Source organism: Chinchilla lanigera, unplaced genomic scaffold (assembly GCF_000276665.1).
Source record: "Chinchilla lanigera isolate Chin_1 unplaced genomic scaffold, ChiLan1.0 scaffold00009, whole genome shotgun sequence".
Taxonomy (NCBI): domain Eukaryota; kingdom Metazoa; phylum Chordata; class Mammalia; order Rodentia; family Chinchillidae; genus Chinchilla; species Chinchilla lanigera.
Genome location: NW_004955410.1, coordinates 10119858 through 10147630, shown reverse-complemented (window position 1 = coordinate 10147630; position 27773 = coordinate 10119858). Strand labels below are relative to the sequence as shown.

Sequence of the window (27773 nt, the reverse complement as noted above, 5' to 3'; positions counted from 1 at the left end):
AATGGAATATTATTCAGCCTCTGAAAAGAAGGAAATCCTGTCATTTGTGTCAAAATGGAAGATAATATGTTAAGTCAAACAAGTCAGGCACAGAAAAACAAGTCTCACATAATCTCAATAATATGCAGAATAAGAAAAACAAGAAGCCATAAAAGAGTAAAATGGTGTTTATTGTGGCGAGGAATGAAGAAATATTAGTTAGAAGATCCCAAATACCAGTTGGTAAGAAGAATAATTTCAAGAGATCTGTATATGATGATGGCTACAGCTAGTAATATACTGTATATTTTAGAATTTCTAAAAAAGTAGATAGCCAGGTGTGGTGGCACAGGCCTCTAATCCCAACACTCAGGAGGCTGAGGCAGGAGGATTGCTGTGAGTTCGAGATCAGCCTGGGCTACAAAGTGAGCTCAAGGCCAGACTGAACTGCATAGTGAGACCTTGTCTCAAAAAGACAAATAAATAAATAAATATTCTCACCACATAAATAAATGTTCTCACCACAAAAAAAAAAAAAAAAAAAAAAAATAGCTGGTGAGGTTACATGTTAAAGGGCTTGATTTAGCTGTTCCACAATGTGTAGGTGTATACCCTGGTTTCTCTTCAGATGGCATAAATCTTTCGTCTTTCACAATGTGTAGGTGAAATATGATATATAATCTTAAAACACTTTGTGTCCCATAAACAGATACAGACCTGTCAATAAAAATAAATTTTGGCAGAGGGCAGGGGCACATGCCTATAATCCCAGCACTCTAGAAGCTGAGGCAGGAGGATCACCAAGAGTTTGGGGCCAGCCTGGGTAACTTAGTGAGGCCCTGTCTCAAAATTTAAGAAAACAAAAAGGGCTGGAGTTGCAGCTCAGTGCAAAGGCCCTGGGTTCAATTCCCAGTACAAAAAAAAAAAACAAAAAAAAAAAACAAGCCAGGCCTGGTAGTGCATGCTTGTAATCCCAGCATTCAGGAGGCTGAGGCAGGAGGATCACTGCAAGTTCAAGGCCAGCCTGGGCTACAAAGTGAGTTCAGACCAGCCTGAACTGCATAACAAGACTTTGTCTCAAAAAGACAAAAAACCAAAATGAAACAAAACAAAACAACTAAACCAAAAAAACCCCTCAGGTCCAATTCTTGGACTTTCGTAGTCAATCACCCTGAGGTAGAGTACTTATATATGTAATTATCTGTATACTCAATGCCTGACATTTCTTGCTGGGCTGTGAGCTTCATCAAAGCCAGGCCTGTAACCCTAGAACTTAGTGCAGTACCTTGAACATAGGCATTTAATAATTATTAAATGACTACTTCCTCCTGGCGTGGTGGTGCACACCTGTAATCCCAGCACTTTTGGGAGGCTGAGACAGTAGGATTGCTGCAAGTTTGAGGCCAGGCTGACTACACAGCAAGACCTTGTCTCAAAAAACCCAAAAACAACAACAAAATGACTATTTCCATTTGGGATGTATTTTAATTTCATACCAGAATGAACTGGGTATCTTCTATTGCAGCAAAACCAAGAGAATATTTAATCTCTCAATTGGAACGTTTGAGAATTGCGAAAGCCGCTGGCATCTCATTTCCTTTCTTCGTGGATAACTCTAACATCGTGGCCATGTTTGACATGATGGACCCAGCGGGCAGAGGCACCATATCATTTGCGCAGTATAAGGAAGGTCAGTGTGTGCCACACGTCGGAGTCCTAGCTGACGGTTGCTCTGTAACTTTCTCCCACTGAAAACAATCCCCACTTTGTAAACGTCGCGTTCTTCTCATTTTGACTTTTACAGCCCTGAAGAACCTGGGCCTGTGTACTGCAGATGAAGTCTTTCATGAGGAGGGACATCTAATAACTCTGGATAAATTCAGGGATGAAGTGTGAGTTTATGTTTAAATGAGTATTTTAGAACACGCTGTGACTGAAGTGTTACTAAGACCAGGGCAAACAGGTTTCCACCTTTTGAGAGAAACATTCCATTACCTTGAAACTTTCAGCCACTAGGCAGCAAGGAGAAGGGCAGGCCCCCCCTTAGGAAGGGAGAGGAAGTAGTGGGGTTAGAAGTCTGTTCTTGCCTCAGTTGGAAACCTCAGCACTTCTCAAAGGATGAGGTGAAGAACCTGACCTGCTAGAACTGCCTGAAAAGCTCTGGACTCCACACATGGATGCAAAAGTCTGTAAAAAATACAGTAATAAGATGTATCTCAAAATATTTCCTCAGCATCACTGCCAAGTCAATGTTTATCAGTAGTTGAGGCTCTATGCTGCCTGACAATTTTAGATTTGATTTGGGGTTTTTTGTTGTTATTTTTTTTTTGAGACAGGGTCTTCTCTGTAGCCCAGGCTGGCCTCAAACTCATGGTGATCCTCCTGTCTCAGCCTCCTGAGTGTTGGGATGACACGCATGTGCCACCATGCCTGGCTGTGATTTCAAATTTGAGATGTTACAAAATTAAAAGCATTAACTAAATGCTAAATCAGAAAAAAAAAAAAAAAACCTGGAATAAAACTTGATAGTTGTGGAAGGCCTTGTTAATTTAGCTCAATTTGGGTTTTACTCTCTGAAGATTTATTAATCAAGAAATTGTTATTTAATACATCCCAAGGACAAGGAAAATTAGAGAAAAGAAATTTAAGATTTTTGTCTTATCATCAATTATATAAATATTGAACAAAAATGTTTAATTATAGTCCTTACCCCAGGGGGAAGCGCAGTGCAGTACCAAGATGTCTCATCCGGAGGGGAAAGGCTGTCACTCTGAATGGAACTACAAAGTATTCTGAATGGAAGAGCTTAGGTGGAGGCCTCACTTACTCACAATTTCATTACATGTTTTCTTATAGAAAGACAGTGAACTCCCAACCTGAGTACAAGAACCTCTGCATTCTGGAATAGTTTAAAATATTTTATTGGCTGCGTCTGATTATCTTTAACAGACTGTTCTTTAATTAGCACAGTAGCCTAAACGTTAAATATAATTTATCTTTGCTCTTGTATTTCTTTTCAACACACAGACGCAGCATTATATTTGTAAACAGAATCTGAGTTTTCATAGTTTCTGAGATTTCTACTTTTTTATTTTCTTAGGAACAAGAGGACTTGGAAAATCTGGAAGGCATTTTAGTAACACCACCAATCCAAACTAATAAATGATTCTGTAAAGTTTTCATTTATCCAGTTTCATTAATTCACAGCTCTGTCGTACAACTTGAAATCCAACTGCCTTTTTGATTAAAAAAAAAAACCACCTTCTTCTGAAAGGCCAATTATCTGCCTGTGTTAGGCCAGTTTGTCCTCAAGTTAAGCAAAATCTCAACGTCCCGTTGAGCCAGTTTGTAAATGCCAACTTCATTCAGTGCTGCCGTGGCGGGAGGCTGACCTGAAGCTGACTGCAGCACGTCTTTGAGAAGCAACGCGGAGCCGACGTTCAGATTCAGAACAACACAGGCCTCTTTCACGCTGCGAGGAGAAGGGACGGGGGAGGGGGAGGGGTGCAAACGAGAAGTCCGTTATCCGTATCACACCAGTTTCACCTGGAGAAACTAAACAGCTTTCTTGCGCTGCTGGCCGCACATCCTCTGTAAAATCTATTCACGGACAGATTGTTTGGCTTTTTACAGAGGGTGACTACACAAATACAGTTCATAGTTCACCAGGTTACGATATCATAATAGAGTCACTGCTTTCAATAGGTGCCCACTATTTCTCTAAATACAATACTTGATACTGACTGTTGGTTAAGTGTAGCTTTGACTTGAGGTAGATTACGATATGGGAAAAGAGAAAAAGAATAAAATTAAAGCAGCAGGAAGGCAAACTGATAAGATAAATTTAAAAACAGTCACATCTTTCTGAAATACGCGAATTTAAGCCTTCATTTAATAAATTTCTAAAAATGTTTCTTGTTTTTTTCTTTGTCTTTTTGAACGGTCTCGCTATGCAGTTCAGGCTGGCCTTGAGCTCGCTTTGTAGCCTGGGCTAGTCTCGAACTTCAAATGATCCTCCTGCCTCAGCCTCCTGAGTGCTGGGATTACAGGGATGTGCTTAAAAATGTTTCATAGTCTCACAGACTGCATGACATAAATTTTAAATCAAATTCTGAAAATATTCCTCAGTTATTCTCACAAACACTTAAAATTATACTTAGAACCAAAGTTAGTGTTGAATGTGTAAGAAAACAAACTTTCTTCAGGTTTGCCAATCACAAGGTACTAAATGTACCTGTAACTTTTTCTTTTTTTTTGTGGTACCAGAGATGGTACTCAGGACTTTGCACTTGCCAGGCAGGCGCTTGTGCCACTGAGCCGTGTCCCCGGCCCTCTTCCGTGTGTTCAGTGTGGCGGCCTGCACTCTTTCCTTTCCTTGCTCTGGTAGTAAGCAAATAGAAGCATGAAACCGAATGTCACAGGACATTGTGCATACACAACTCACACGCAGCTCTGTCCCCTTTGAGGGGAGGTCACTGGTTTCCCCAGTGTTGTCTGAACATGTAGTAGATACACAATGACCAGCTTAAGATTTTATTTAATTAGCTCAGTGGCACAGCTTGCCTGCCTGGCAAGCACAAAGTCCTGAGTTTGATTTCTGGTACCAAAAAAAAAAAAAAGATTTTATTTCATCTTATTCCCCCCAAACATCCATGGATCTCTGAGGCTGTTCAAGGACCCAACCTCCTCTTACACTTTGACACATCAATATTAATTGTGAAATATTAAGCTTACTGTTTAAAATAATTTTCTGGCCTCTTGCAATAGTGAGAAAACAAGGGGAAAAGATTTCGAGTCATATCAAACTGCAGCTGGGCCGCTCCGCCTTCATTGAAGTGATTCGCAAGAATGACCTGAAACGGACAGTGGGAGCGGTGCGTGAGATAGCGGCCCTCCTCTCCCGCCCCCAAACCCGCCCCGTCCCGCTCACCTCCTGGTAGAGGTACACATCCAGCTTCTCCACCAGCATCTGCCAGAACATTTTAAACAAGGAGAAGCACAGCTGCTGCTCCAGCTGCAGCAGACGGTCCCGTAAGGTGAGCAGGAACGGGCAAGCCGAGCTGGAAAGCGACATCACGGCCTGTTCCGACTGGGATGGCAAGGACAGCCACCTGCAAACAAACATTCACTGCTACCATAACAGTGTTCATCACCTTCTATTTTTAGACTTCTAACAAATCATTTATGGTACACGCCTGTAATCCCTGCACTCAGAAGGCTGAGGCAGGAGGATCACTGTAAGTTCAAGGCCAGCATGGGTTCCAGAGTGAGACCCTGTCTCCAAAAATTTTTTTAAAAATCATTTTAAATGTGGGCTCGAGAAGAGGCTTGCAAATTTGAGCCCAGCCTGGGGAACTTAGTGAGACCCTGTCAAAAAATAGAAAGGGCTGATGGGTAGCTCAGTGGTATCTCACTTGTCTAGCATGTGCAAGGTCCTGGGTTCAATCCCCATGGGGGAAAAAATCCCCATGTTTTAATATATGACTTATATAAAATTATAATGTATTTTTAGCATTTAAGACATCAGCTAACTTTATCTTCTAATTTTCACAAAAACAACAAACAGGGACTAGTAACAGTTCCACAGTGAGTATAACAAACATTCTTGGGGAATTATGGTAGTGCAGTAAGCTACGTGACACAAACACATACAGGGTACTTCAGGAGCACCTGGCTTTTAAAAGGAGTGACAGACTGGGCCTCGCAGCCCTGGGTCATATGCTGGTGCTCTATATTTACAACCAGCTGAGGGCCAAATTGTCAGCTTACTCTGATTAAGAATGTCCAGCTGAGAGCCAGGCATGGGGGTGCACACCTGTCAGCCCAGCACTCAGGGGGGTGAAGCAGGAGGATCATTATGAATTTGAGGCCAAGCCAGGGATATAGGTCAGTGGCATAAGCGCCTGCCTGGCATGAGCAAGGTTCTGAGTTCGAATTCTGGTACAAAAAAAAAAAAAATTTGAGGCCAGCCTGGGCTACATAGTGAGATGAAGGCCAGCCTGAACTGCACTGTAAGACCCTCAAATAAGTAAATAAATATAATAGTAAAGAGAGTCAAATAAGACTCTCAAATAAGTAAATAAATATAATGATAAAAATAAAATTTAAAAAGAAAGGCCTGGGAATATAGCTCAGTGATACAGCATTGTGCCCAGTGTGTGTGAGGTCCTGGGTTCAATCACTGGTTCTGGAGAAAAAAGCAAAACAAAACAAAGCTAAAATTTGGTGTGCAAAAGGTCAAGCCCCGTTCTGTCTAGACAACTTGGAAAACTGACTGCATGGACTACCTTTCAACAATGACTACGCCAGCATTAAGCACTGGCTCAGAGAGGTACCTTTCTTTCTTATACAGCTTTGCGGCGTCTTTAACTTCTCTAAAAGCATGGTCTACTTGCCGGGCCAGCATGTCATGCTTTAAGCGCTCTAAGAGGCTGACCATGTCGTCGAAGACGGAGCTCTCCATGGAGGCCAGCTGTCCCAACTGCAGCTTGCTGAGCGTATTACTCTCTGCCAGCACCTCCAATGCTGCCTGCTGAAGCTGCAGGAAAAACTGAAAGGAAAATGTGTTGAGGTGGTTACTAACACAGCCTGTAGCACCGTGAACCACTGTGGTGCACGGCTCAGTGGTTCCAGCAAATCCATCATCACAAGTTTAGAGCATTTCCATTACCACCAAGCCCCTCATCCTCCCCAAACTCCCCCAGGCTGTCTGCACCCCGCTATGCTCGCCCTGCTCCCTCCAGCCCTGCGCTCCCGCTGATCCATCTTCTATCTCTGGATCTGCAAACCCTGGGCACTTCGTGCGAGTGGAATCAGGTACTGCCTTCCTTCACTCAGTATAATTTTCATGTGGTGACGTCGATTAATATGTATTTCAATTCTCTTTAATGCCAAAAAATATTCCACTCCATGGTCAGCCATACTACACCAAGGAAGCAGCACTGGCCTTCTGAGATCATGGATGGACCCTGTGAGCCTGGGGCTGCCGAGGGCAGTGTCCACAGCCTGCCTAGAATGAACGTCAGTGCAGCTGTGCCCAGTCTATTCAGTTCCCCAGCCCACCACAACTGAGGCCAGTTTGAATGAGCTTTCTGTCACGGGTACCTGAAAAACTCCTAACCCTGAATGATGGCTGGATATTTCAGGTTTGGTATAATCTGGCAAGAGTTAGCAGAGAATCAAAAATGAAAGTGAATTCTGCCTGTTATTCTTTTTTTCCTAAATGTGATATAAGAGCCTTTTAAAAATTTTTATTTATTTATTTATTTATTTTTGCAGTCCTAGGAATTGAAGCCAGGGTCTTCAAACCAAGCTACATTCTTAGCCCTTTGTATTTTCCATTTTGAGACAGGATCTTGCTGGAATTACAAGCATGAATCACTATGCGTAGCTTTCTTGTTTTTCTGAAACAGGGTCTTACTCTGCAATCCAGGCTAGCCTTGAACTCATTATATGTAGTCTGGGCTGGCCTCAAACCTGCCACCCTTCTGCCTCAGCCTCCCAAGTGCTGGATTAAAGATGTGCATTACCATGCCTGGCAACTTTAACAGTTTCATTTAAAGCATTCACAAGTTGAAGAACTGTGAAGACAATTAAAGGACTTTTGATGTTAAGACCAATCAGCACCTATAGAACCGTGCTAGGACACAGAATTCATTCCCAATTTGAAGAGTCAAGTCTGAAATTTGATTAGTTTTCTTTGTTGACATAGGACCCAGATAATTCAGCGTCAGATTTTAAGTTTTCTAAGGGCAGGGATAATAGCTAATTCATCTTTGTTAACAGATGATGGCACCAAGTAATGCAGTTAATGATGTTCCACAAATACTTTCAATGAAGCTAAAAGTCTGTCCCTGAATGAGTCTCTTATTAGATCATCTGGAATAAGAATCAAGAATGACATTTGTTTCATACTACTGAAAAAGCTTAGCAGTGTGGGGGCTGAAAGAATAAAGTACTTACTGAAATTAGAAACACTTCGCAAAATGAATCAAAATGAATCACTGTGTGCTGATTAACTGACTTAACACACTGATCATTATTCTCTCTGTTAATTTTTTGAAATAATTATTTTATTTTCCTTGCACTGCAGCATGACGTAACACACATGTATTTCAGTTTTCATGTTTTTATGGAAAGACACTAAATCACTAGCCAGGTGCAGTGGCTCATGCCTGTAATGCCAGCACTGAAGGAAACTGAGGCAGAGGGAAACCAGGTTCAAATCTTACCTGGGCAATGGAGCAAAACCCTGTCTCAGAACCTAGAAAGGCTGGGCACGGAGTTCAGTTTAAAGGCCTGGGTGTGAGAAGCTGGTTACAGCCACCTGGAACTTTATCCGCTTGTGTGTATGACGTGCCAGGGCCAACAGCTTGGAATGTGAGGCTACCCCTCCACCACTGAGCCATGTAGCCAGCTGCTATTCATGTGTATAACCCAGGGAGCACTGAGCTATATCTCCAGCTCAGTTTTTTCCTAATTAAATTTTGAGGCAGGGTCCTCTAGTCTTCCTCTTGCAGCCTTCTAAATAGAGGGGAATGCAGGTGTAAGCCACCAGGCTTGGCCAATAACTGGTCATGTTTTGAAGACATTCAACAGTTACCAAATGTTAGGGCTGGGCATGGTGGTGCACGCCTGTAATCCTAGCACTTGGCAGGCTAAGGCAGGTGGGTGGCTGTGGGTTCAAGACCACCCTAGGCCACATAGTGAGTTGAAGGCCAGGCTAACTATATAGTGAGGCCCTGTCTCAAACAAACAAGAAAACAACAACAACAAAAACACAGTTATCAAAAGTTATTCTTTTATTTTCTAACTTAAGATTGTGGGTTTTTTTGTTTTGTCTTGGTGGTACTGTGGATCTAACCTAGGGCCTCAAGCATGCTAAGCAAGTGCTTTACCACCAAGCTATTTCTATCCCTGTGTGTCTGATGATTGAATTCATTAAAATATCAGGATTAAAATGGGTGTAATCCCAGCACTCTAGGGGGGCAGAGGCAGGAGAACTGCAAATTGTTGCCTAGCCTGAGCAATAGCGACTTAGTAAGACCCTGTCTCAAAATGTTAAAATGCTGGTATGCAGCTCAGAGCAAAGGCCCTGAGTTCAATCCCCAGATAAATACATAAATATCAGTATTATTAACTATTTGATATTTGCCTGAGGAGAAAATGTGAAGTCTGGCACCATGGTGATTCTGCCTACCGTAGGGTATTTCTGTTTGCAATAGAGCAAATGCTTCAGAGGGTGGAGCAGTCCCCGAGCCCTGCTCCACTCCTTACTATCTGAGCACAAGACTCACAACGTTGTCAGCCCAGTCTGCGAGCACCACCAGGATGTAGTTCACAGCATTGAGGATCGCGCAGTACCGGAAGCCCAGCGGGGCTCGGGTCTCCTCCTTCATCACCTGCGTTAGCCGTATCCTGAAGTCATCCACCAGGTCCTTCTGCAGCTCCAGGAACTGCAGCTTCCGGGAGGCCATGGGGAGGTTTTTATACCTGTCTGGAGAGAGTGAATGCAATCTGAGGATTTCTGGTACATTCATGACAGTTACAGGTTTCCCTGACTAATCTGTTTTGCTGCTTTTGTCAAAAAAATTAGCTGACTATTTGAGTATGACTTTATTCCTAATCTCTAAGGATATGAATTTCATATCATGTCAAGACTCTTCAAACAGTTCACTTAAGAGCTGTGCATTTGGGCTGGGGATATAGCTCAGTGGCATAAGTGCCTATCTGGCAAGCGCAAGGTCCTGAGTTCAATTCCCAGCACCAAAAAAAAAAAAAGAAAATATTACATTTGATTCTGTATTTTCCTGAAGAGCTGTGTATTTTACTATATGTAAATTTTTTCTATTAAAAAAGCATATGAGGACATTGTATTAGAAAATGAGCTTTTTTGTAATAAGTAAATGGCACTTCTTTAATAAAAGAGAAACTTGTACAGATGAAATAAAATACATATTTAAGGATTAACAGACTACATGATATCCAAAATGTTCTTTAAAATACTCCAGGGGAAGTAAGGCATAGTGGCTCATACCTGTAATCCCAGCACTCTAGGAGGCTGAGGCAGGAGGATTGCAATTTTGAGCCCAGAATGGACAAGTGATTTAGCAAGACCCTATCTCAAAATAAAAAATAAGTTAGGGGTCTGGGGATGTAACTCAGTGCAAAGGCCTTGGGTTCAATTCCATTAGCACCCCCCCAAAAAAAACCAAGGGGAGAAGAATATGCAACAGACAACAGATAATTGTTTAGAACTTTGGCGATGGGAAACTGAGAGTCTGTTACATTACCCTACTCAAAGTTTGCTTGAAAATTTTCCTCATAAAAAGTTTTAACCCTGCATGGATGAATGTAAAGAAATGATCAGAAATACAGAACTGCATGTTTAAAAAAAAAAGTTTTTCAACCAGGCAAGGTGGTGCACATCTATAATCCCAGCACTCAGGTGGCTGAGGCAGGAGGATTCGGTGAGTTCAAAGCCAACCTGAACAACATAACCAGATCCTGTCTCAAAAAAAAAAAAAAAAAACTTTTTAAAAGAAACAAGCTTTAAACTTTTAGTGTTTTTCAGTTTTCTTACAGTTAAGAAGGGCTGGAAGGACACTTCTGGTTATTGTGGGGCCCAGACTGGCAGAAGATGATGGAGACCAAGAGGGCTAAGAAGGTGGCAGTGAGGGCCATGGCAGCAGGGAACCAGCACCTGAGGGCCACTGGGTGCTGCACACCAGCAGTCCCAGAGGCACTAGGGCACCTCTAGCCAGAAAACCCTTGCATGGTAAGTGGAACCCTGTTATTACCAGGCACCTTTAAATCACTTTGCTGTTTTTCTCTCTTCCGCAATCCTTGCTGTTAAGATCCAAAAAATATTTAAAATTTAAATTTGAGACAGGTCACAGCTCATGTCTGTAGTCTCAGCTACTCAGGAGGCTGAGACAGGAGGACTGCCAGAGTGCCAGGGTTCAAGGCTAGCCTGGACAACATAGCAGCACCCTGTCTCTTAAAAAATAAAATGTTGACCAATCATCATTTACAAGACCCTTGTAAAGCTGAATGGCAAAACCCAAAACAAAATAGCATAATAAATAAAAGAAAAAATATAAACAAATAAAGAAGCCAAAAAACCTGTACGGCAAGAGAGTTCAGGCAGTAAAATTCTTATTTGTTTTTATATAACCATTCAGAAATTTTCCCCTCATATATACCAAAGTTTAAGTACTAATTTAAATTACTAAATACCCAAATGAATAGTATGCTAGACCTCTGCTAAAATAGAAGCTGAATTTGAAGATATTATGACATCCACAGCATACTAACTTTTGTGAACTACTAGGAAAAATACCACATGAAAAGTCAGATTTTAAAGCAAAGTCCTATCTCTTTTTTCCCAGCCAGGGCTCCCTGTGTTCCCTAGGGTGGCCTCCAGGCATGATACTCCCCTCTGACCACCAAAGTAGCTGGGATTTCACTTGTGAGCTACCATGCCTGCTCAGAGGCAGATCTGTCTTATTTTTTGTTTTATAAGACAAGGTCCCACTATGTAGTTCAGATCTCACTTTACAGGCCAGGCTGGCCTTGAATGGACAGCAATCCTCCTATCTCAGCCTACCAAGTGCTAGCATTATAGGCATGCGTCACCATGCCTGGTCAAAGGCATACCCCTAAAAACTGATAATTACCAGTTATAACCAAGAGTAGAGTCATAAAAGTTTCTGCACAATCTGGAACTTTCATTTCATCCACATCAGTGATATCCTTATACTGGGATACCCAGGCCACCTCTGATGACAGCATTGAGTCCATTTTTTGAAGAGCAACTGGTGGGAAGAAAAACGTGTGTCAATTATGTAGTTATAGCCATTCCTAATTTTTCAGGAATGATTCTTTTCCTTCCTTCTTTCCTTCCTTTTCTTTCTTTCCTGCTACTGGGAATCAAACTCAGGACCTTACTTTGCCAGGCAGGTGCTTATGCCACTGAGCTATATCCCCGGCCTTTTTTTTAGGTAGGGTCTCGCTATGTAGTTCAGGCTGGCTTTGAACTCACTTTGTAGTCCTGGCTGGCCTTGCACTATGGTGATTCTCCAGCCTCAGCACCCCCAGTGCTAGGATTACAGGCATGCAGCACCATGCCTGGCTAGGAACAATGATTTTTTTTCTATAAAAGCTACCATTTCCCAATCGTTGCACTATATTTAAAATGCTCTATTTTGGGATAAAAACCTTCAAAATAGTTATGCTGAATAAACAAGCTACATCCCAAAAGATTCTATCAAGAGCACAAATACTATGTGGTAAAATCTGTAAAATAGTTGTACCAGCTTAAGTATTCCACTGTAGAAACATGGAATATAATTCCAGGAAAAACTGAAGTTTCACGGGAAGAAAAGATAAGAAGATTCTCTCTGAAGGTAACTCTGTAAACTTTGACCAAGAAAAATCTAAATGGTTAGTTCCTACCCAGAAGTGGAGGAGAAACATACCAAAAACTGACGTACTCAGAGAGACATCTCTGCCTACCCTGCGGCCACTGAGCACTTACATTTTCTCTCCACAGTTAACCATCGCTGAAAGCACGTTTCCTCGGACAGAATGTGCATGCAGCTGGCGAAAGTGCCGGGGTAGCCGTGAGCACTATGGAGCTCCCTTTCAAACAGGAGCACCTCGTCCACCAGGTGACAGAAGAGATTGTCATCATACAGCAGACAAGGAATATCCGAAGCCAACTTCTCAAGAACCAGCATCATCAGGCCCCGGGAAAATTCCAGCTAGAGAAAGGCATAAATATGAGGTGTGAAAGTAATACGGTACCATGCAGGTATCTCCCAAGAATAGTCTGAAATACTCAGTACTGAGCCCCTTACCCGCGCATTTACTGCAGAGCCTGCTTTGTCCAATATTGGCTGAATCTTCTCATCCAGAAATTGAGTGTGGTTTCCAATCCACATAAGTACCTGAGCCAGGTACCATTCGGGCTAAGGAACAATGTAAAGTGGTTTAAATTATTTAGTTAGTACAAGTAGAAAATTACAATAAATGTCTCTATTTAATTATGAACACACAATACTTAACAAAAGTTAGTTGAAAATTTCTTATATGCAAGAGCCCAATTTCTACCTGAACTATAAACTCATGAAAGGTTTAATAATCAGACTCTTCCTAATATACTCACAACAAATACCAATAATGAGGCTAGGTCAATAAACTTGTGAGTTTCAAATACCACTTTCAGCCGGGCATCCCACACCTGTAATCCCAGCACTCGGGAGCCTGAGGCAGGAGGATTGCTGCGAGTTCGAGGCCAGCCTGGGCAACAAAGTGAGTTGAAGGCCAGCCTGAACTACATAGTGAGACCCTGTCTCAAAGAGACAAAAAAACAAACAAATAAAATAAAATACCACTTTAGGGCTGAGGGTAGAGCTCAGTAGTGGACAGTCTGACTAGCATGCATGAGTTTAATCTCCAGTACCATGAAATAACACAAAAAAAGGCATGTATATTTAAAACCTAGCACTTTAGTAATAGGTACAATGATCCCACTTTGGAGAAACCAGTGTCTAGTACAACAACCATTGTTAATTTCCTGCCATTTTTGTCTGTAACTCACTATTATTTGTCTATTTGTTTTCCTGAGAAACTATCTTGAAGATACCAATAAGTAAAATAACAACCATTGATAATGTCCCACCACTTTGTCTGTAATTCGGCAAATCCCCCTATTGCTATGTTGTCCTTCTTTTACTCTTTAAAATAAAATTTTAAAAAATGATGAGTACTCTATTATAAGAAGCAAAGCATTTAAACTGTCTTTTGAAATAGCATTCAAAAAAAAAAGAACTAGCATCCCAAAATAATTTTTAAATATTACTTTCTTTTGCTTTTTTCTTTTTAAAAGGCAAATTAAGAAAAAAATTGGAAAGATAGCATCTTTTCAGCCGGGCGTGGTGGCGCATGCCTGTAATCCCAGCACGCAGGAGGCTATGGCAGGAGGAGGTTGAGGCAGGAAGATCCTTGCTGAATTCAAGACCAGCCTGGGCTACAAAGTGAGCTGAAAGCCAGCCTGAACTGCATAGAGGTGCCCTGTCTCAAAAAGACACACATACAAAAAAGAAAAACCAAGAAAAAATTTAGCGTGGTCTATATTATAGAAAATAAAACAAAACAAACAAACAAAACCACCTATGCCTTTAAACAGGTATACTTATAGGAAGGGAACTGCGGGCCTGAAGCATTTTAAATTGTCCCTGGAGTCGATTCTGCAGGCATTCCAAGTCTTGTTGGGTAAGGGTTCAAAACCATTCACTGAATGGTAAGTACCGGTATGCATAAGAAGCTGGGAACATACTAAATGAGGCAGCGCAGCCCCGACCTCAAGGGCTGTGCGGTTTGGGCTCGATGTGGGCATGGAGGTCCGTGGGGACCACCCTGCAAAGTGCAGCCACGTAACTCGCAACTTTCGTATGTCCACTTACTACTGCTTCTCTGTGACTTAAGGTTTATTGCTTTGTGTCACTTACTGCTACCTATCCTAGTGGTCCTGCTCTTCCTTCCACCAACACTGCACCCAAACAAGTGCATCCATGAAGTGTACACAGAAACCCACCACCAATCTGCTCCTCACTGTGCAAAACGCCTCTCCCACGACCTCCTTACCATACTACTAAGCCTTTAAATGACACCGAGCTAACGATCCAGATCCCTGGTGTGATCTGGCACTTGATAAGCTACTGAAAATATTTACTGAGGCAGGGCGTGGAGATGTGTGTGTACGCCTGTAGGTCCTCAGGAGGCTGAGGCAGGAGGCTCTCCGTGAGTTCAAGGCCAGCCTGAACTGCACAGTGAAACCCTGTCTCAAAAAGATTTAAAAAAAGAAAAAAATTGCTGAACCCCTGCTATACGCATTGTATTAGCTGTAGCAAAACTTGATAGAAAACAAGACAGCACTTAATTTTTGGCAATTTTTTTTTTTTTGTCTTTTTTGAGACAGGGTCTCACTATGCAGTTTAGGCTGGCTTTGAGCTCACTCTGTAGCCCAGGCTGGCCTTGAACTTGCAATGATCCTCCTGCCTCAGCCTCCCGAGTGCTGGGATTAACAGGCTTGCGCCACCATGTCCAGCTAATTTTTGGTAATTTCTAACATTATAATTTGACCTGTTGTTCAGATAGAATTAAAGAAAAATCTCAACAATATGCCCTGTATACACTGGTATGGCCCCTCAATTAAAATGTTGGTAGTAGCTCCTTCCAAAGGATTCACATCATTAATTCCATAATCTCTGCTGTATAGCTATAAATCACTTCCACATTAGCACCTCTATTCAAAACCTATGGCTCACTGGACACAGTGGCCCACACCTATCATCCCAGCTACTTGAGGAGCTGAGGCAAAAGGATTGCAAGTTCGATGCAAGCCTGGGCAACTTAGCAAGACCCTATCTCAAAATTTTAACAAAGTGGAAAAGGACGGGGGATATAGCTCAGTGGTAGAGCACTTGCCTAGCACATGTGAGGCCCTGATTCAACTCCAGTACAGCCACAAAAGAAAAAAAAAAAGTGAATGGTCTACCATCTTTTGGCATTTGCTCGTCTTTTCAATATACCTGTAAGTCTGCAGGAGCAATTTGTACAGTGAAATACACATGCATGTAGTTGTAAAACCTGTCACAGGAAATGCTACAGCATACTCTAGGAAACCCTGAGAAACAGGTCAGATGATATGCCAAAGAGAAAACCGATTCCCACGCTACCTCTTCACAAGTCCTCAGCTCTATCTGGTTTTATTTTTTCAGTCTTTTTGAGAGAGGGTCTCTCATGCAGTTCAGGCTGGTCTTGAGCTTACTTTGTAGCCCAGACTGGTCTCAAACTAGCAACAATCCTCCTGCCTCAGCCTCCTGAGTGCTGGGATTACAGGCATGAGCTATCATACCCAGCCTCCCGCCATATTTGTAAAGGGGAGTGATAAAACAGGAATTTCACTGAAATGTAAATAGAAGCATGTTTTGGTAGTACTGAGGATCCAACCTAGGACCATTCCACACTGAGCTACATAGTGAGACCCTGTCTCAGAAAACCAAAAAAAGAGAAAGCAAAAACAAAGATGAGGTAGCAAAGCACACCTTGCTTATGACATTGGTCTGCCGGTTGCCTCGGAAGTGGTAGCGGAACCTCTTCTGAAGGGGAGTCAGCATGACCTGTATGGGCAGGATGATGGCAGGGGACGCGGGGAGACAGTATTTCTCTGGGAGCTGTTCTGGCTCAGTGAGTAATTCATCTCTGACATAGTCAGGTCAAGGAGAAGGAACCTGAAGCGTCTGTGCCTGTACACCCACACACAATGTACACACACACAATAAATGTCCCCAACAGATGCTTCAGTGCAAAATTACAGCGTAGGACCGGGAAGACAGCTCAGCAGCACAAACACCTGCCTGGCAAGCACAAGGTCCTGGTTCAATTCCCCGGTACCAAAAAAATAAATAAATAAATAAATATATATATATATATATATATATATGTATGTATGTAATCTAAAGTACATACAAATTCAGTAAGTGAAGAAAAATGTTATCAGAATTCATCTGTCAATCTTTCCTAAAATAAAGAGTAGTAAGGAAATAAATTCATATTACCATTTGATTAAATTAATGCTTTGCTACTAAGTTTTCTCCTCCTCTCTGCTCATGTGTTCCACTGTCCCAAGGGCTGGGGTGACAGGCATGCGCCTCCACACCGCCACACCTCAGAGCTCCCTAGTGGCCCTTCTGCCCCGGCACGGTTCACTTTGTGAGAGAACAGGCCACTGCTTGATGGTCATTTACACATCGAGTCCAACCCCGGACTTCTGTTTGGCTTCCTGGTCACTTTGAAAAGGTCTGACTTTCTGACTACAAATCCACTGTAGAAAAAAGAAATTTTAGTAAGTTTTCCACTCCAACAAAGATACGAGGTTTGCAGTTTCAGCAGCTGACAGAACAGCGTCTCTAGGTTGCCATAGAGCTCAGGGCTGCTGGCAGGCCGGCTCACACCCACGGCCTGAGACTGCGGAGGTGTGATGAATGGCCAGTGGAGCTGGGTTAAAATCTCCTCAAAGTCGCTGGAACAGAAAAGAGATATGCATTTCAGTGCAGTGCCACCAGCGACTGCCAAACACCCGTCCAAATGCAATTAGTATGAAATACGGCTAAGTCCTCTACCTTGTAAGCTTGTCCTTGAGAATCTTGTGCCAGAACTTCACTGTGGCTCTCATGAAGCCAAGAAGATGTGCACAGGACGATTCCTGAAGCTTGATATCAAGTTGTGTCATGGCCACCAGGGTGGAAGCTGCCTCCGGCACATTGTTGGTCATCAGATATTGCTGAATGTTATCACTGCAAAACAAAGTGAAGCAACTGCAGGGACAGCTTCTCAGAATACTATGATACTGCAGCCTCAGACTCGTAGAGTGCCGGGATTATACGTGTGCACCACCATGCCTGACCTCCCTCATGTTTTACATAAATTATATTCAAGCTAGGAGTAGTGGTGTGTGCCCGTAATTTCAGCTATTCAGGAGTCTGAGGCAGGAGGATTAGCAGCTGGATAGACTGAACAACTCAGTAAGAGCCTGTCTCAAAATTTAAAAAAGGACCGCAACATAGTTCAGTCAGAGTTACACCCAGGGCCGAATGAAGCATAATTCCAAGGTGGCAGCATTTCACCTAGCACCCAAGTCTCTGGGAGCCTGGAGTCTTCCAACTCTCAGCATCCTTCCACTAGCAGCAGCCCAAGTTTGGGACACCTTTCTCCACCAATTGATCCCAGCAGAACACATCGGTCCCTTGTCACATTCCCTTAGGTACCACTCACTGCTCTTACAGATGTCTCAATCCAGGGGAATACGTGGGTAGCATCTGGTATGGTCAAGTATATCATCTTCAATTTTTACCTACTTTTCCCAGCAGAACTTAATTTCCCACTTCAAAGAATTGTATTCAAACTAATGTTGCATTACATTAAAATAAAAGCTACCATGCTCAATCAGTGTGTAAATGTTATAAAAATTAAAATGTATTAGTAACCACAGAATAGAGGACACTGCTTTCTAGGATGACACAGATCTCCACACATCACTGAGGCAGGAAGGACATTTCACCAAAGTTGGTTTCAACCAACTTTGGCTTTCAACCAAAAAGCAAGAGTACTAGTGTTCACTCAGCGGTACTGCTGTACTGTAGTATGCTAGAATGGAACTAATACAAAGATGTTAGTTGTAGCAAGAAGAAACCACAGAGAAAGACAGACAGACAGACAGAACACTATAGAATAAAGAACAGGCCATTAAAAGGGATTTTTTTCTTAAAAAAAAGGAAATTTGGAGATGAAAATACCAGAAGGTCAAAACAAAGCCATGTTCTCACCAAAAACGTAAGGAAAAGGCTAAGTTATTAGAGAAATAACTGATACTTCATTATAAATTTGATTCTCATTTCTAATATGACTCCCTGGGCATATTTCTCTTGTAAACAGTTCAGGTATCACAAAAGGTGATCCATAACCATAGTCCTATTTTAGCTCATCTATTACTATGAGAGGGAGACCTTTAAACAACTTGTTTTGCTTACAAGGTTATTAATATTATTTCTTACTGGTATGTTCATTCAGATGGACAAGGAGAAATGAAATCATTGAGGTTTAAAATTCCTTCACTGCACACAATTTAAACAAAGAATGAGAGGCTCTAAAAAGCTTAAATCAATTTCTGGAATCATTAGTAACACTATAACCTTAGACTTATTCGTTTAAATGTAAAGCTGCTCATATATATAAAACAAAGATTTTCATACCATACTGCTATGTAAAATGCTTGACCACCTTAGGAAACAGATACAGGACAAAGGGATACACAGCACATCCATATCATTAAATATATTAACTGTGGTACATTTTAAACAAGATTTAAAGTTTTTTGGATGATTTTTCTCCCACATTCGTGGTTGCAAGCAACTTTGCAGCAAGAATAGTTAAAACAAGGTAGAATGGGACAGTGTCGTCGGAAGCCCAGGGGATGCTATCATTAAACAATTCATTGTCTGCTCTTTAGGTGGAAATGTTACTTTGGCTTATTTGAAAGGCAACTCCAGATACTCACAAGCAACCATTGATGATATGTATTCAAAAAGAACCCCCAACACACACTGACAGATAGTAGAACTGTGTCATTCATCTAAAAATATTGTAGAGGTCTTATTAGAAGATTCCCACTAAAATAATTTCAAATACTAGAGAAAGCAATCTATTTCATTTAGGGACATTCCCTAAACATTAGATAGGAATACCTATTACCACACTGAGGATTTGTTTCATTAATTTGGCATTATAAATAATATTTTAACTATGTTCTTAGCACCATTCTAAAAGACTTAAAAATTTAATTTACTTAGATTACTTTCTTTCAAATGCAAATTAAACTCCCTGAAAAATTTATATTCATTCACAATAAAGGAAAAGAATCATTATCATAATGCTATTTTCATAACAACTGGTAAAATTACATTATTATAATCTTTAATTAACTCAATTATTTAATGGCAAGCATGCACTCTGTAAGACAGAACCTCAAAGGAAAATAATAATTATGAGAACAAAGAGGCCCATTTTACCTTAGTTCTTCAATTTGCGAAATCCACTTAAGGTAGGCAAGATGCCGTTCAATCTCTTCGATTTGGCTAATCATGGCCCCAAGGTCGTCCATCCAGGGCTGTGCGGTCAGCAAGTGGCTACTGATAGAACTGAAGAGATGGGTTTCTTGCTCCAGAAACTGATTAAGGGATTGCTTTGATTCTTCCGCATTTTTTAAGGCACTTTGAATTCTTTTAGGAATTTCTGATGAAACTGTAAGAACCTAACCATCACCAAAAAAAACAAAAACCCCCAACAGCAATCAGATAAAATTTTCATAATCTTTTTTATTAAAGCACATCATTTTAAGGACCAAGAGAAGGAGGGAGGGGGGGAAGGAGACGACAAAAGAATTAGGATGTGTCATGTATACGTACCAATTCTCCATGGTGAATGTCATCATTATGTAGTGCAAACTGCACTAATACAAGTAAAAAGTATTCCCTTCTGAACACATGCTCATTCTAACAGAAATAAAAGCTATTAAAAACTTAAAAAGCCACCAGGTATGGTGGTACATCCCTGAAATCCCCTCAGGATGCTGAAGCAGGAGAATTTCCGTGAGCCCAAGACCAGCCTGGGCTGCATAGTGAATTCAAGGTCAGCCTGAACTATGTCTCAAAAATAAAAACAAATATATACAAAAAAAAAACTTCAAAAACTCCAATCTCCAGTACCAAAAAAAAAAGTTGAAAAAATAACTTCAAAAGGAAGTTTTAGGGGCTGGGGATTTAGCTCAGCGGCAAAAGCGCCTGCCTGGCAAGCGCAAGGTCGTGAGTTCGGTTCCCGGTACCAGAGAAAAACCAAAAAACCAAAAATAAAAAATAAAAAAAAAAAAGGAAGTTTTAATTTCTTTATCTTGTATGAATCAAACACATGTATACACAACCTCTGTGAAGCACATGTGTATACACAACCCCTGACAGGCATCTAGAATCTGTCCTTCTACACTCAGTTCTTTCAGAGGGTCCAGCCAGAGACTACCTGCTTTACTTACTAAATATCTTCTTTTAGAAGTGAATGAGGGACCAGGCATATAGCTCAGAGGCACAGAGCCTACCTGGTAAGTGCAAGGTTCTGAGTCCCGGTACTAAAAAAAAAAATAAAAGTGAATGAAGTAGTGCTGAGCATGGTGGCATATACCTGTAATCCCAGCATTCTGGGAGGCTGAGGCAGGAGGAGCACAATTGCCCAGCATGGCCAACTCAGCAACTTAGCAAGATCCTGTCTCAAAAAAAAATTTTTAAAAAGAGAGTGGGCAGGGAGCTCAGTGTAAAGGCTCTCAACTGAGTTCCCAGTATCTAAGTAAATAAAGACAGCAAGCATATTGTAGGTTCTTAAAACCTATTATTACAGAGTATAAAATGATTAGACTATTTGTCACAACCCAGATATTTAAAATTCTACAGCTATGTAACAGTGATTATTTATATTCCATCACATATAAGTATACTATTGATATTATTTCAGTGAGTTCTCTTACCTCCTCTTCTAACTTTACTTTACTTTCTGTCATTTGTTCTATGAGTTTATCAAGCTTCTTTAAAGATTTCAGGTCATTTCCAACTTCCTTTTCTATGAACGCAGACACATAAGAAGGAAGATCATCATCTGTACCTTCGCTGACTTGTTCACTTCCAACAGAAGCTGCGACATTTATGTCACCTAAAATTAAAACACAGCAGCTACTCAACACTATTAAGTATTATGGAGTTCAAGCAAACATAAAAGATACACAAAGGAGTCTCTCTACCTTTAAAAGCTTATAATTTTAAAAACACACTATGTGTATAAACATGTATCTTTATATAGACATGTAATCCCCAAAGGAAAAGCTGTAAAACAGCCTATCAGCCAAGTACCATAAAATGCTCAAGCTCTGAGAAAATTTGGAGTGAAGGAAGAACCCCAAAAGTAGGACCTGTAACAAGAGGATTCGATAGACAGTAGTGTGACAGTGCATAATACCTTTTCAAATTTTGTAAGGAACCAGTGGTACAATCTACAACACCAAAGGAGTTGTCTGGCTGGAAAATGTTAAAAAAAAAAAAGTATTGAAATATTTGAAGTATATGGAAAGGATATGGAAAGATAGTTGAGGAGTGAAAGAACTTTAGGGACTGGGATATATCTCAGTGGTAGAGAATTAGTCTGGTATGCGAAAGGCCCTGGGTTCAATTCCTGGCACTAAATAAACAAGAAATAAGTTTTTAAAGATTTAAATATCACATGAAACATGTCTGTATCAGAGACAGAAAAAAACAAGGACACATGAAACAAAATATAAATTACTAGGAAAAAATCCAAATGGCTGATGTGACCACTAAATTGGACAAGGTGAGTCTTTCCACTGCAAACCAACCACTTAGTCCATTTCATAATGGACTTATTGAATGTGGTGAAAACAGGTGACTTGGGGCCCTGAAGCCATTTTTTGAGAAGATTAGAAGCAGAGGCAGCATTTGCTGAAAAATGGCTACAGAAAGCAGGAACCCTGTGTGGCTTTGATCTCATCCCAGTTAGTACAGGAATTTCCCGGAGTCCTCTCTTTCCCCTTGAAAATCCATCATTTTCCATTTGACAATGACTTTTTCACTCATCTCCCTTCTTCCCACTCTGGGAAGCTTATGAAGACATATTTAAGTTAACAGAAATCGTGGAGTGGAGCAAGAATGAACTATAGAAAACAAAATTCAACTTTTCTTTAAACAAAATACTCAATAAATTTTTAGTAAATACAAAATCCACTTCAAAGGCAATTAAGTTATTTTCAGCCTTGCTAAATTCATTGCCCATCAGCACTTCTCTTTTGCAGCAATCTCTAGCTACATTTTGCCGCCCACCTGTGCCTGACTTCAGAGAAACCTGGAGGGTCACAGCAGCTTCTTCCCAAATCAAGGGGTACCAGAACCCACAACTGGCCACTGTGTCTTCCTCCCACTGTGTCCCAGCATGCTGAGATCATCTGTTCCCCTCTTTCCATGCATAAACTAGCCACTTTGGTGGCGGGGGGGGCAGTGCTGGAGAATGAACGTAGCCTACCTAGGGTCTCACACAGGCAAGAGGTCTGCCTCTGAGCTACATCTCCAACCCTTATTTTGAGACAGGGTCTAAGTCACTAAATTGCCTGGGATACACCCTGCAGTCCTCCTGCCTCAGCCTTGCAGAGTGCTGGGATTATAGGCATGCACCGCCATGCCTGGCTTCATCTTTTGGTCACACATGATTTTCTCTGGCCAGTGCAAGTTTAGGAAATCTCAAGCTTCAATCAAACTTCACATAATGGTAGCTCTATTTCACTCATCTTAAACATGCTTAATTCTACTTGCTTCACACCTTGAATTATTTCAGAGACTAACATCCCTAGTTTTGAGCAACTCCTCTGTATTAAGAAAAAAAGTGTGCATGAGGGGTAGAGCTGGGGGAACAGTGCAGACGCTTGAGGGGGCAGCAGACTAGAATTCACCTTGGTGCTTCCCTGGAGCTGTGCATTGCAGAGCCTGGCCCTCTACCAAAAACGCACTTTCAAGAAAACAGCAGTGAAAGGCAAGAGGATATAATCAACCGTAGTAAAAAGCAAGTGTGACTTTGGGTAAAATTAAAATACTTATATGTAACAAGATGTCTAAATGCAAAATGTAAATATCATATAGTTCAAACATGTATGGGAAGATTAGCAGTATACCGGTGTGGTGCTGGCTATGTTCCTCCTCCTTCTTCTTTACCTTAAAAACCAAATCTTCCCTTGTTTTATTTAACTTCTAAGAATTAAAGGACTGAGCCAGAAGCTGGGTGTGGTGGCACTTGTAGTCCCAGCATACCGTAAGTTCGAGGCCAGACTGAGCTATACGCTAAGACCATGTTGAGGAAGAGAGACAGAGAGACAGAGACAGAGAGACAGAGAGACAGAGAGGGAGAGAGAAAAGAGAGAGAGAAAAAAAGAGAGAGAGAGAGACTGAGACTGAGCCAGCCATAGCAGTATATGCCTATAACTGCAGCACTGAGAGGCTGAGGCATGAGGATCCAATGTTCAAGCCCATCCTGGGCAACTTAGTGTCTTGGGAAGACCACGTCTTAAAATAAAAAAATAAAAAAGGGCTAGAGATATAGTTTAGTATGAAGGCCCTGGGTTCAAGCCCCAGTACCAAAGGAAAAAAAAAATTGTTCACAGGCTATGAGAACGAGGAGCCTACCAGTGAGTATGAGAAGCAAAACAATCCTAATACTATGCCTCAACTTCCAAACTATAACTTAGAAGCTACAACTATATCCCAAACTTGGGATTTCCTAACCTATAACTTCCAAACTGTAACTTAAATTATAACTGTAACTTAGCCTACACTTAAAAGTCATGTTTTCTGGGTCTCAGTACAATACTCATTTTCTTCCTCAAATGTGAACAGGATTGGCTTGTCTGCATCCAAACTTTATTAGTATAAAACAATATACAGTACTATTTATTAATCATTGTACATATCATCCATCATTATGTACTATACTCACAATACCTTTTTCATTTCTATAAATAAAATAGGTGAGTTGTGTGTATTTGCAGAAAAATGGAGGCAGGAAATGCTTTATGAATGAATACAAAAGTTGGGGTATCTTAGCTGATTCTACCTTCAGTTTTAAAAATACACTTTACAGCCACACATAATGGCATACACCTATAGTCCTAATACTGGGAAGGCTGAAGCAGGAGGGTTGCTGTGAGTTTGAGGCCAGTCTAGGCTATGTAGTAAATTCAGGGCCAGTCTGAACTATGTAGTGAGACCTTGTCTCAAAAAACCAAAATAATAATAATAAAAAAATACACCCTAGGCCATGTGGTGGTGCATGCCTATAATCCCAGCACTCAGGAGGCAGAGGCAGAATTGTTGTGAGTTTGAGGCCAGCCTGGGCTACATAGTGAAGTCAAGGCCAGCCTTTACACAGAAACTCAACAAAAAACAAAAACACCCTAGACATGTAATGGTGTAAATGTGGCACAGTATGCTTTTAAATGATTCTTCACAATAATACATTGATGACTTGGAAGTTTTCTATATCTTTCCTTTTCTACTTTTTATAAAAAACACTTCTAATTACAAAGCAGGTACCTGAGCCACCACAGGAAGAGGACAGAGTCCTTGATATGCCAGGAGCATCTATCATTTTACCTGAGTGACTGAGCAGTGGGGAATCAAGCCTCCCAGGCATCGGAGTGGGAGGAAGGTGGGAAGGACAGGGTTTAACTGAAAACTGGGAGTTGTCACAAATCCTTGAAGGCAAAGGAGCTGAACTCCGGTGGCCACAACTGTCAAATGCTGCGGACTTGCTTGGAGCCAGTGTTAAGACCGGACAGGAATGTGCTGAGCCTTTGTCTTACCACTAAGATTCATTCAGAGACTGTTGGCCATGGTCAAGAACCCCAATCCACACCCACAGAAGAGCTATTACGTGTTTTCCCCCTACCTCTCAAAAATTTCACTTCAAAAGCCCCTAGAGTCCTTGATTTCCAATAGCCTGTCATACTCAACCCATTAAAGTAAAAAGATAAATGTGCACATTCCTGACACATGCTCCTGATCTCAGTACGAAACAAAGGTACTGCTCCTTCTCCCTTTCCTGTCCAGAAGGTAAAACTACAACTAAACAATTACTGTATTTGGTTGCTTTGAACCAGTTAAGGTGCTGGTCACCCCTCCTAATCATCAGCCCCTCCATATTTTCATGCTTAATAAGCGATGCTTCACTGGAAAGGCAGGCGGGTTCCAGTTACGTCCAGTCGGACGGGCAGACCTCCGTGCAGCCACACCAGTGCCTGCCGTCTGCAGGCTTGGGACGTGCTCTTCTGCAGAGCAGCTCGTATTTTACAATCTTAGAAAGACAAAAATGCATCTATTATGATAACAGTATTTATTGCTATAAAGCATATTGTACAAAGGCATTTCATCTAAAAGATGACACGCTGAGAACCCTTCTCTGCCGCGGACCCCGGAGGGGCTTGGGAGGGACGGCTGGGCTAAAGGAGCTAAGGTGTTTGGCGCCTGCTTACTTTTCTCCTCCATGCTCTTCCTCTCGTCACCACTCTCGGGGCAGCACTGCAAGGGAAACAGCGTGACAAGCAAGTTAAGACTAAGCCCTGGATGGGACTCTTCTCGGGCTCCCAAGGGCGCCACTGGTCCCCGATGCCTCCTCCTGGGCCTTCCTGAAGGGCCAGGGCTGTCCGATGCAGGTTCCAACCGGGGCACCTCCCCAGCGCCCGAGTTACCTTGCCCGGCCGCCGAGGCCACCTTCCTGGGGGCGTCCGTGACCCCCGCCCCGGGCACTGTCCCGGGCTAGACCCTGAGGGTGGTCTGGCCAGGGCCCCTACCTCGGGCCGCGGGAACCACCCTCCCATCTCAGAGTCACCTCGCCAGGACCACGTCCGCGGGAGGTCTGTGCCACCTCACCGGGCCACCGCGGTCCCCTCCCCAGGTCGCCAGGGCCGCCTCACCGGGGCTGCCGGAGCCTCGCCGATCTCGCCGGCCAGGAGCATCATGGCTCCGCGCGAGTCCCCGGCGCCACGCGCAGCCAGCGGGGCTCGCGGGGTCGGACTCCGCCCGGCGACACTGGGCGGCGCGGCTCCGAGGCCGCAGAGAGGTGAGCCACCTCGACTTCCTCCCGCAGTCTCCGGTTCCTCCCTCTCCTCCCAGAGCGGCCCTGCGCGCGCAGCCGCAGGTCTGTGGCGTCGCGCCCCCTGCCGGCCGGAGGCTGGGACCGCAGCGCAGGACGCCGGCGCCCCACCTACGGCGCGGGAAGAAGGGGGCGGTCCTTCAACCGCTGCGACAGCCCTCCTCCGCTTCACGGAGCCGTATTCCTCATCCTATGAAAATCGTTTAAATTTATAGTTCAGACAATATCCAGATGTTCTGGGAGGGAGGGGTTTGTGGACCGGGAGCTTCAGCGTAGGGTTATTAGGTTTGGCATAGTTGGGAGATCTTAAATGAATGTCAGTATCTTTAAATCTTGCTTTTAAGGCAGGTCAGATTCCACAGGGATGACCTCTGGTTTCCTGCCTGGAAGTTGCAGATTGGTTGTTAAGTGTCCTGGGAGCCATAGAAAGGAAAAGCATTCAACAGCTAACGTGGGTCTTACCCAGGGGTGATCTTTAACCCTTGTTATTTGCCAGGGAGGAAGAATAGGGTTACTCAACAGTAAAAAGCAGGCAGAGGACCAGGGATTTAACAGCTTCATACACACTAACAGGAAAGGGAGTATGGGGGTGGGGAGGTCTTGGAAGCAACAGAGACAAAAACTCAAACTTGTACATTGGATATCCTGAGGTATGAGTTACCATTGCCAACATAAAAATAAGAGAAAGAAGCTCCGCATAGTGGCGCACACTTGTAATGCCAACTCTCGGGAGGCTGAGGCAGGATCGCCTGAGTTCGAGGCCAGCTTGGCCTACATGGTTAGTCTAGACCAGCCTGAACTACATAGCGAGACTGTGTCTCAAAACACAAACACATACACATACATACATACATACCACCGAAGTCTAACAGAAACATAAGGACATGAAGCAACCTTGGTTTTTCACTCAGAATTGAAGTTTGGCAAAATAACTAGATCTGAAATAACAGAGGCTTCGATGTAGTAAAGGTGTGCTTTTTGAAGAGCATGGGAAACGATATGAATTTTATTTTTCTTTAAACAGAAGCAAAACTAGCTATAATCAGGTTTCTGGAACCGGGTCCTATTAGGGAGCAGTCAGCAGGCCGGGTAAGAAGTGGGGAGATGCACTGTTGGATCCACTTGCGCAGGAGCCCTGTCCCTAAAGTGATTTTTTTTACTGTTAACTGCGCTATGGGGTACAACAAGAAAAGGGCCACAAATGTGTAGAAGAAACTCCGATTCAGATACAAATAATAAAGCAATCGCTGTTTTAGAAGCCCTGAAGGCCTAAAGAGCTCTTTGACGATAGTAAAACCACTTTTTGTCCAGTCGCGGGCTTCCAAGTGGACCTCCGGGCTCCTGCGAGGTCAAAGTGCAGTGTTGCAACCCAGCAGGCCCGACTTCTTGGTCTCCCAAACGCTGCCGTGTGTGGGCGGGGCCTCCCGGCGGCCGGGGCGGGGCCTCCCGGCGGCCGGGGCGGGGCCTCTCTGCCGCCAGGGCGG

General features: G+C 42.6%; 2 protein-coding genes across 3 annotated transcripts in view; one reads left to right on the top strand and one right to left on the bottom strand.

The window, feature by feature from the left end:
- LOC102022793 (EF-hand calcium-binding domain-containing protein 10-like) overlaps nt 1–3161 on the top strand; it is a 9798-nt gene extending 6637 nt beyond the window's left edge. The window contains exons 2-4 of the mRNA XM_005377248.2: nt 1505–1669; nt 1784–1871; nt 3080–3161. Coding sequence (XP_005377305.1) covers nt 1505–1669; nt 1784–1871; nt 3080–3116 — 290 coding nt within the window. The 3' untranslated portion in view covers nt 3117–3161. The remainder of the gene's footprint in view (nt 1–1504; nt 1670–1783; nt 1872–3079) is intronic.
- Rint1 (RAD50 interactor 1) lies at nt 2883–26309 on the bottom strand. Of its 2 annotated transcripts, none has more exons than XM_005377249.2 (15): nt 26111–26309; nt 25670–25715; nt 21116–21297; nt 19614–19855; nt 17169–17342; nt 16919–17068; nt 16092–16248; nt 12840–12950; nt 12518–12743; nt 11658–11795; nt 9276–9475; nt 6315–6529; nt 4910–5090; nt 4714–4832; nt 2883–3451 (listed from the first exon to the last, which is right to left on the bottom strand). In XM_005377249.2, exons 1-15 carry the CDS (start codon nt 26153–26155, stop codon nt 3259–3261), a joined length of 2379 nt encoding a protein of 792 aa, XP_005377306.1. In that variant the 5' UTR covers nt 26156–26309; the 3' UTR covers nt 2883–3258. The 2 variants fall into 2 exon arrangements, with proteins under 2 accessions (XP_005377306.1, XP_013365981.1); XM_013510527.1 differs by having other exon boundaries at nt 9381–9475; nt 26111–26255.
- Nucleotides 26310–27773: the final 1464 nt, after the last annotated feature.